The sequence below is a fragment of the Propithecus coquereli genome, unplaced genomic scaffold, assembly GCF_000956105.1.
Source record: "Propithecus coquereli isolate 6110/MARCELLA unplaced genomic scaffold, Pcoq_1.0 Scaffold351, whole genome shotgun sequence".
Classification (NCBI taxonomy): Eukaryota; Metazoa; Chordata; class Mammalia; order Primates; family Indriidae; genus Propithecus; species Propithecus coquereli.
The window spans coordinates 659,862-670,749 of NW_012149186.1; the positions used below are offsets into that span (position 1 = coordinate 659,862).

A 10,888-nucleotide genomic window follows, 5' to 3' on the forward strand; every position below is an offset into this window, starting at 1 on the left:
GAGACAGAGTCTCACTCTGTTGCCCAGCTAGAGTGCCGTGGCGTCAGCCTAGCTCACAGCAACCTCAAACTCCCGGGCTCAAGCGATCCTCCTGCCTCAGCCTCCCAGGTAGCTGGAACTACAGGCACGCGCCTCCATGCCTGGCTAACTTTTTCTATTTTTAGTTGTTTGGTCAATTTCTTTCATTTTTAGTAGAGACGGGGTCTCGCTCTTGTTTAGGCTGGTTTCGAACTCCTGAACATGAACGATCCGCCCGCTTTGGCCTCCCAGAGTGCTAGGATTACAGGCGTGAGCCACTGCGCCCGGCCTGCACTGTGAGTCTTAACGAGAACTTCTGGTGGACGCTACATCACCATTATTCATCATCTTCTTTGGGTCATGGAATCTTTTGAGAATGGCATAAAAGCAACAAACACTCTTCTGAGAAAAATCTACAAACAAAAAATGCTGCATGGAATTTCAAGGAAGCTGAATAATTCCTGAAGATTAAACTTACAATAAAGAATCCCTGATTATAGGGTATGACAACAATTGTTAATAAGGTAAAATAAGTGAATATGTTGGAAAGAACAAGAGCTAGATATAGGTAAGTTTGCTTGCTATGGTAACCTTAGGCTTGGAAAGAGAAAAACAGAAAGCCTTGATAGGGGAGAGCACGAGATGCTTTTCTTCAAAGAAACAAAAAGGAATGATAAACATTACAGATAGGAGGATTTTTTTTAAAAAAAGAAAAAGCAGCATCCCTTTATGAAAAGAGATTATGGCAGAAGAACCAAAACTAATTAGGAGCACTAATTAGGCAAAGGAATCTTTAGATAATGGCTTTGGCAATAGATTTTTCTTTCTGTTACACTAAAACTCTCAAGCAGATCTTAAAAAAGGCAGTTTCTGAGTAATTACTGAAATGTACTTGGGACTAGGAGAAAAAGAAACAGAACGAAGGCAAATATTTTTAAAATAATCAAAAACCCCCAAAACTAAGGAAAATATACAAAAACACTATTTCAACACACAAAAAACATTATACAAATGAAAACACTTTATTTCAATGATGGTACAGTACAACTGGCAGTGTTTTCTTTAGTGGTGCGTAATGGTGTGTCTTACAATTGGTGTCTTACTAAGATTCTATGAAATGCCATAAGTATCCATTAACTAATGGGATTCTAATAAATACTATAAATGTCTACTAAATGTCAATTAAAAAAAATCAGGTTAATACTTTAATATATACTCTGGTCCAGAGTTACATCCTTATGTATTATTTATTACATACTGGGATTCACTAGGCTCTACCCAATTATTTCATTCTGCTGGGCTCCACTAACCATGAGTCTTCCCAAAGTCAACTCAGATAAAATTACTCTCTGGTTATTCCTAAGAAGAAAGAATCAACTTCATTCTTATCAGAATAAATTTACAGATGAATTACCTGTTCATGTTTGCACCTCCCCAGCCCTTTCCGCCTTCCCAGTATTTCTATACTCAGCTCTTACTAACGCGTCCTCCGCTTCCACTTAGGATGAGGTAAAAATGGGGGTCAAGTGAGTTACTCAAAGTCACATAGCTACAAAAGTTGTTAAAACACCCAGTGACACCCACGCAAATGGAGGTAAACAGGATCTAAAAGTTACCTGGCCCAAATGTCCAGGGGATCTTTTAAAGAAATATTTTAACATTTCCATGGCTATCAAAGCATTATCAATGTTCAACCACATTCATAAAACAGAATAAAACTATATTAGATTTGCAAAGATTATCAATTAACCTGTTCTGTTGGCAAGGGCAGGGGCAAAGAGAGACTCCTGCACGATACTGATGGAAGTGTATGTACACTACGACGATTTCTTTGGAGAGTAATTTGGAAATAATTGAAAAATATCCTTTGGCCCAACATATCTCCTTCTGGGATTTTTCTTACAGGCGTACTTTCACATGAGAACATGAACAACGCAGAGTTGTTTGTAACAGTAACAGACTGGTCATGACTTAAGTGCTCTTTAGGAGGGAGTTGGATACAGAAATGGTGATACCTCTGTACAGCAGAACAGTAACCAGCTATTAAACCAAATGAGGCAGATACGTGGACCAACAGAGAATCATCTTCAAGATATGTATCAACAAAGCAAGTGTGCACAGAAGACACGGTACACAACCATGTGTGATTTAAAAAGGATGGGCAAAGAGAGATGGGAGGCACCAAACACGTTTATATATCCACAGACCACGGAAAACCAAGAGAAAGTACTAACATGCCTGTGCATGAGGTAGGGAACTTGGGAAATTAAGTCAAGGAGGGAAGGAACTTTCCACGTTTGTAAAAATATTGGTTAATGATATTACCAAATATTAGTTGTGAATACAATATCATTAATTTCCCTAATATGATGAATAAATCTCCATAAAAAGCCAGAAGCTCTTTCAATTTTCTAAGAATCTAATGAACATTACCTTTCCACTCTTCTATTGTGTGCTCCCTTTCATCTAATTGCTTATCAGGTATCTTTGGTGGTGGCTGAAAAACACAAGGCAACAGTGATTGAGTCAACAAACTGGTATTATTGTATTTATTTTATTTTTCTTTTTAATTTTTTATTCATGGCCCTTAATTGTGGTATACTGGTAGTATTTTAACTCTCTAAGATTATTCAAAATATTAGCCAGACAGAAGACTTGTGAAAATGCATCATTAGACCAAAACTGATCAATCACCAACAACCTTCTTATGTAGAGAGACTAGTTTCAGAAGACTCCTTCACTGCAGGAATAAGATGTTTAACTGTCTTTTCCTTCTCTTCCAGCTTTTGAAATTGTCACATTTTATTTATATCAGAATTATGCTGTCCTTTACATACAATAATTTGTTCTCTGAGTTAGAATGTTCCCCCTAAAGTATTTAACATCCTAGCTCCTCTGTTCAAGTATCCAGGCAAGAAGGCAAAAAACAGTGGGAACTAACTTTACTTTCTGTAGGAGGTACCTGGATGTGTTCATTAGCTTAATTAAGGTACTTTTCGTGCAAAAATAGAAAAACACCATCACCATGTATCTATATTTTTATTTAAAATCAAAAGGTCTCCTCCAAACCTAATATTAATTCTAATTCTAAGAATGCAATGTTCTTCAAACATTAGGAAAACTTACAGCTTCTGCTTCAGAAGGATCATACCAGACATTGATATATGGGTGCTGGAGAGCTTCATCTACAGAGATCCTTTTAGATGCATCTATTACCAGCATTTTGGATAACAAATCCCTTGCCTGGCTGGCTGCAAAAATAATGATGTTAATGTACATGTATTTGTAAATATCAAATTATCAGTAAATTTCAGAACTTGAGTTTAAAATCTGTGTTTTTTAAATGAAAGACAAAAAGAATAGTTTTTACTATAAAATTAGGTCACATACGGGATTAAAAAATACAAAATTTATGATAAAAATAACTAAAACCTCATTTTGTTCCACTATCCAGAGATAGCCTTGTGCAATATTCCATAAGAATATGAATACATACACACAAACACAACACACACTCCCAAACAGGATTAAATGTATATTTATCTGTAAAAATACCTTTAAGTTTGTTGTGTTCCGAGTCAGCTGGGAAAAGTACATCAGGGAAGAGTTTCTCAAAGCTGTATCCAGCATATTTAGGTCTGTTTTCAACATAAGTCCTTACTGTTGGTTGCAGTTTCTTCATGAATTCAGGACATGGTGTTCCGAGCTGTTCAATAACTTTATTCCACTGATCAATATCTAATATCAAGTAGCTAAGAAAAATACTGCATATCTAATGTTCAACACATTAGTTATATCCACATTACAATAAAGTGAAAATTTTAAAAATCCTAAGAAAGAATGTGGCAGTTATAAATTTTATATCTCACAGCCACCTTATAAAAGGCAATGATTGTAGGTGGACAGACATGATCAATAAATAAGCGTTGTTAACCTTATTTATTGAGTGTGTATATGCACTAATACTGATTTTACCATAAAATGAAGCATAAACTCACAAACTCTAAACACAAATTGTAAGTGACTCAAAGAATAATAATCACTAACCAACAGGGAATCTAAATGCAAACTACACACAATTCTAATATATAACATTTGTCTTTTCTTCCAACTTATCAGAAAACATGAATTTCCTAGAGAATAAGAAATATTTCTATAATCTGTCCTGCTTTCCTTAGTTTTCTACACTAACAGAAAATAACCAGTAGCAATAAAAATGATGGCTTCAATAAAAGTGGCTTTTTCTTTTGCCATTTTTTGTTTAGCTTATGCTAATATTTGTTAAGCTCTGAAACTTAGGAAAAATTTTCACTTTTCCTTTTTTTCTTTTATTTGTATAAATTTAAAGGGTACAGTGCAATTTTGTTACATGGATATATTATGTAGTGGTAAACTCTGGGCTTTTAGTGTATCCATCATCCAAATAATGTACATTGTACCCATTAAGTAATTTCTCATCATCCAGCCCCCCACCCATCCCCAGTTTTTTTTTTTTTTTTATAAATTTTAAGGTTAGGATTCCCTGGTCTTCTTTCTCCTAGTCTTTATATTCCAAGCCTCCTGGAGGCCAAGGCCTAAAACTCTTACAACCTAGTGAATATGGCTTTTCCCATTCCTCCTCCTAAAACAATTCTAAGTGTTAATAGTTGATAAACACAAAACAGATCACTGTTAATACAAATATTAGAAGTAGTCAGATGAACAAAAAGCGTAAATCCAAATCTAATCATCACCATATAAAACTGTCACTGCTGAAATTCTCAGATGAAAGGATTAGTATGTGATGTTGAGTGATGAGACAACAATCAAAAGACACAAACCACACAGAACGTTAACAAAAAGAAGTTGGGAGACAAAACAAAAGGATGGCCAGAAGCAACAGACAATTCCAAAATTCATATTAAATCCTAAGTATTTCTAGACTTATTCAAGTGTGTAATTATTAGAAATGTTTATAATAATACAAGCCATGATGTTTGATTTAGGTTAAATAAATCAACTCAAAGCCAAACAAGGAATTGCACATAATTACAACTGAGCAGTTTGCAGAATTAACATATGAAACAATAAATGAGGGAAAGGAAAGTCTATGTCAAATAGCAGGTGGTATTTTGAAAGAGTAATTTAACAACACTTAATATTAGGGAGAGACAATATATATTATACCTCACCAAGCTGAAGTGCTGTCATACATTTTGACCTTTAGAAACTACATTTTAGGCCAAAGATAAGGATACGATCTGTACCTGGGAACAAAACACCACCTTTGATCATTTCTCCCATGATGCACCCAACTGACCAAATGTCAACTGAAAACAAAATGCAATGACATTAACATAAAGATTTTGGTTAAAATAAAAAAAAATTAAAAAAAATCACGCACACCATGTATACTTTAAAATTATAAAAAGCAGTATAAAATAAAAATGAGTGACAGTGAATGTGCTCTGACTACCAGCAGAGACTGTATGTCCTACTGCCAGATGCAGCCTACAAATAGTCCAGCTTCCTATCTCAACAATTTTTGAACTATAACAGCCACAAACTTTACACCTGTTTAAAAAACCCGTATGTATGAATGTAGCATATTCATTTTCATTAAAGAACATAAAGAAGTTCATCACCTAACTAATTAAACTGCTGCAGCAGCACAAGGATACAGTCCCTTCCTGGAAAGAGGATTTTGTGGCAAACCATTTCTCCCATAATGCACCCCACAGACCATAAATCCACTATATGTTTGCAGCACAAAAGAAGGAAAAGCAAAGCAAAAGGTCATTAAAATCAAAGAAGCATAATATGACTGCATTATATAAAAACTGCAAAACATCACAAAAAGAAAAAAGTGATTGTAATTTTAGCTAATGGAATAATTTAAACACAAAATATTTTTCGAAAAGCTTTGGTTCACAAAAGAAAATGTAAAGTGTGGCATTTTAATTACATATCTAATTTTAAAGTGAGAGCTATGCACAGAAATTGCGTATATTAAAAAACCTGCACCATTTTGTACCTGAGAATTTGTTTATAAAATATGAAACAGAACCAAACACGAACTTTGTAAATAAGGCTGAAAATGTACATGAGGTAGTTAAATTATAAAAATAAGATCTTTATATTATTTTGAGGTTCAACTGTGCATTATACTCTCTCTTTAAGTTAAATAAAAGAAAAAAGCATGAGAAAATAATTCAGCATATTAAAATATTTAACAGAAATAATGTCTCTATGAACAATTACAATAGAAGTTAATCTAAAGCTCTTCAGAAATTTTCAAACTAGATATCACAAATTTATTTGAGAAGTGCTATGTTTATTCTGAATTAAAAATCAGTTATTTTCTTGGCAACATCATGCTACATTAAACCTACTGTCCCAAAAGGAACAAGTGCATAGAGAATAACTACTAATCCAGTAACTCATCAACTAACCAAGAAAACCTAGTAAGAGAAGGGTATTTCATATGTTTCCTACCTAAAGTTTATTAAACCCATAAAACTAAACTCCTTCTGGTTTAAGAAGTTAGTTTTGGCTGGATACAGCATGAAAGTTCCCACAGATTTATTATCTACAAAGAGTTTCCTAGCAGACTTACTGATGCATTCCAACATTAAATGGGACCCCCTCATCAATGCTAAAAAGAATCTACTAGACACAGGGGCAAGCAATTTGGGGATCTCCACCTGCTTCGTAAAATTAACAACACATCTTAACATTTTATATCTTAGGTTTCATTATAAGACAAAAAGAGAGAGAGAGAGAGGGAGGGAGAGTGTGAGCAGTGCTTGCAGCTCAACAGAAAAAGAGGGGAAGAATGAGCCATTTAAAATGAAAAGGCTTAGAAACTTGCAGCTGATTTTGAAGTTAGAAGGCCCAAATTCTTTAAGATCAGAAGAGGAAAGGGCAGGAATAGATGTTAGATACACCCTTTATCCTTTTCTAGGACTTAGAAAATTAAAGTCTGTACTTTCTAATACAGGACATTCTTACAAGGAGACTGCCAGTTCACTGAAGAGTCTGAGAAGTTAAACTGGTAACTACTTTTAGAAATCTTATAGAACTAAATTTTCCCTAGAATTCATATTAAAATGAATATAAATCTTTTTATATTTATGGCATGATTCAACTTTCAAGGGTAAAATTTTAGGCAGAGTGCAGTGGCTCACACCTGTAATCCTGGCACTTTGAGAGGCAAAGGTGGGAGGTTTGCTTGAGGCCAGGAGTTCAAAACTAGCCTGAGCAACAGCAAGACTCCCGTTCTTTACAAAAAATAGAAAAATTATCTGTCCCCAGCTACTTGGGAGGCTGAGGCAGGAGCATCGCTTGAGCCCAGGCGTTTGAGGTTGCAGTGAGCTATGATGATGCCACTGCACTCTAGCCTGGGTGACAGAGCAAGACCCTGTATCAAAATAAAATAAAATTTTAGAGCAAAAGTTAATATTCATAATCAGTCCATCCGAGAAAAATTTTTTCCAAGGTTTTCATTTTTGACACAAATCTATTAGAATAAATCTTCCATACAGATTTTATAGAGAATGGCAAACTTTAAATATCTAGTTAAATTATCTAGGATACAACTTATGTTGGTAACCCTCAGATAAACATACTTTTAAACAAAAAGATTTTGAGAGCTGCAAGCATGAGCTGACCCCATATTAACTGGGTCAGTGAAGACCAAGACCATGCTAAACCTGGTGCATACACGAAATTAGCTTTAAACAGTCTAACTGCTTAGTCTACTAGGTAGTTGAAAATATATATTGATTACACTGTATTTTCCAAAATGTTTTGAGGCAGCTTGCGATAAAAGATAGATAAAACAAAGTTGTCAAAATTGTGGAGGGTGTCACTAAAAGGAGGAAGTACTTATGCTTAACCTTGTTGGCTAAAGTAATTATCACCATTAAGCATTATATCTGATGCAGTTTCCTGATGTGGGACTGGGAAGGCAATACGGTGATCTACATAATTCTTATCTAAGAGAGAGAGGCAAGTCAATTCTATGCTTTATTGAATAGTTTTTCTTAGTGCTAACTTCTGGTAGGGAGCTATCCCAAGATCACTGACACATTACACAGTATCTGTGACAATTGATGGTTTCGCAGCAGAGAAATGCTGGTGGTCACTTACAGTATCAATTCTCCAAAAAAAAAAAAAACCTTCAAATTTTAGCGAAAAAGAAAACAGAACAGCATATTTACTTAATAGTAAAAGATTGATAGCATATGTTTAAAGTATTTGTCTTTAATTAGCTCAGAAAAGTTAATTAAGCTCAAATCTTCTATTCAATGGTTTCTTTTATAAAACAAATCTTAAAGGTTGACTTAATACAATTTCCTGATTCAAAGTGAACTGCTGTTCCAGATTCCTTGCCAGAAAAATGTCTAGGTCTTATTCTAGGTAGTATTTTGGATGAAGTCACCACATTTAAAAAATTACAGTTGAACTCCATAAAATCCCAGCAGACTTAGTTCCTAAATTTCTGAGACTCAACAAAATGTCTTACAAATTAAATATAAGTGTGTATATATATATATATGCATAAAAATTATATAAATTCATGATCTAATTTTTTTCAACCCTGCTTATAAGGTTGATAAATACAACTGCATATAGCCACACATAATACCATATGCCATGTCCTTAAGGCTAGACACAAGGCTTTGATGAAACATTATTGCTTTCTCCAAGAGGTCCCCTTAATTATCCATGAGCTTTGCAGAAGACCCCATTGTAGCTCTTAAAGTTTACACTAAGTACTACTGCTGTTAACTTTAGTTTCATGAAATTGGAAATATGGGCAAGTATCACTAACGCACGCTAAGATTACTACTAAGAATAACCTGGCAGTACACTATATACTTTCCTGCATTCATGTCAGAAATGCTCATTTCCAAGTTAAAGGCAAGCAAAGGGTATATATTCTGATTAAGAGGTCATGGCAATGAATTCTTCATCCAACGGTAGTACTGATGTTATGTATTTGTACTTAAATAAACAGGGTCCTCAAGATTTTCCAAATATTTATGACAAAATTTATAGTTACTTTCAAACTCTTGATATACATTTCAAATAGTAAAACATATTTAACTCAATGCACTTCAGCTTAAGTATTTACATAAAGAATCTGATGAACAAAAGAAATTAAATCAGAAGAGTACTTCAAACAAATAGTGTATGCTGACCGTTTTCCTTGTAGCCCATGCCTAGGATGACCTCAGGCGCTCTGTAGTAGCGAGTCACTACGTAAGGCGTCATCATAAAGCTTGTTCCTGCAGTCCTGGCCAGACCAAAGTCAAGAATCTTCAAAGTGCAGTCTGATTTTACTACTATATTACTGGGCTTTAAGTCCTTCAGAAAATAAAAACAAAAAAATGACTGCTATGCTGTGTACAAAGATTTTGGAGTTCACAGTTAAGTTATCCTATCACTTTCAAAAAAATTCATGTTAACTGTTCACTTTTCTCACTATAATATCACTGCACAGATGCATGATAAAAAGGCAAACCTGAGGAATAAGCTTTACGGCATTTTTTATTTATGGATACATACAGTTATTAGAAAAGTTAGTAACGTTTTATTTGCTAAAAATTATGACCAGCTAGAAATTTTTGGTCAAACAGAGAAAAGAGATTTGGAAAGGCATCTCAAAGCTCACATAAGAATTATTACAGTAAAAGAAAGCCATAAATTAGCATTTACATTCATTTGCAGAATAAATTACCAGTATTTTAAAAATCTCATTTTAAAGTCACAATTATTAATAGCTTTATATAGATATTACAGATCAACAATGGGCCATTTTGTCAATCCTAGCAAAAGGTATTTGACCTTTCAGATTGGCAGACATTCAGTTCTAAAGGACCAGAACAGTCATTATCAGTTTTTCCATTCCTGATATCCCACCTAAAATCAACAAATTTGCTCATACATTTTTTTCTGCCCGTAGAGGTAGGACTCTATTGTCCTTGTACCACTAATCCACAAAATTACCAGCTGTGGATGCTATTAAATAATTTCTTTGTGAAAGTCTTTCCACCTGACCTCAAACCTCAAGGAATTCTATGCTATGCCCATTAAAAGGAAGGCAGCAGCAGGAACACTCATGGCTTCGTATTCAACATACTTTGTCTGTTAGCTTTGATGAATCCTACTATAAATTAAAGGACCAAAGAAGAAAGAAAGCATTTTTTCACAACACAAATAATGCATTACCTGTACTAATGTGCAGTACATATATGAAACACCAGTAGTTAATACAAAAGGGAAAAAAAGGTGGCTAGAAAGACAAAGATTACTTTTGTAATGTCTACATCCAGATCGGCATGTATGTTGTCTTTAACAAATTTTGATAGGTAATCGTGGATGAGTTTAGAAGATACGTAATCTAGGCTGGGTGCAGTGGCTCATGTCTGTACTCCTAGCACTTTGGGAAGCCGAGGTGGGAGGATCGCTTGAGGCCAGGAGTTTAAGACCAGCCTGAGCAAGAACAAGACCGCTGTCTCTACAAAAAATAGAAAAGTTAACTGGGTGTAGTGGTGTATGTCCGTAATCCCAGCTACTTGGGAGGCTAAGGCAGGAGAATCCCTTGAGCCTAGGAGTTTGAGGCTGCAGTGAGCTATGATGACGCCACTGCATTCTAGCCCTGGTGACAGAGTGAGATTCTGTCTCAAAAGAAAAAAGAAAAAAAAAGAGAAGTTACACAATCTAATGGCTTTATGAAATTAAATACACCAATACATCAATGGACTTAGTGAAACATAAGATAAGAATTTTCATTATTGCTATTCTGGAAACTAATATTGCTAATATTTTTAAAACACAGTATCTCAGCAAAGTAACACTACCTGTAAAAGAATATTACAATGTT

The 10,888-nt window shown here is 34.6% G+C and overlaps 1 protein-coding gene across 1 annotated transcript in view; it reads right to left on the reverse strand.

Moving 5' to 3' along the window:
- Positions 1–10,888, reverse strand: part of LOC105815999 (mitogen-activated protein kinase 8) — a 30,886-nt gene that overhangs the window by 6,908 nt on the left and 13,090 nt on the right. Inside the window, exons 2-6 of the mRNA XM_012651296.1 lie at positions 9,204–9,369; positions 5,256–5,327; positions 3,574–3,756; positions 3,145–3,269; positions 2,452–2,515 (exon numbers count right to left, since the gene is read on the reverse strand). Of these exons, the coding sequence (XP_012506750.1) occupies positions 2,452–2,515; positions 3,145–3,269; positions 3,574–3,756; positions 5,256–5,327; positions 9,204–9,369 (610 nt within the window). The remainder of the gene's footprint in view (positions 1–2,451; positions 2,516–3,144; positions 3,270–3,573; positions 3,757–5,255; positions 5,328–9,203; positions 9,370–10,888) is intronic.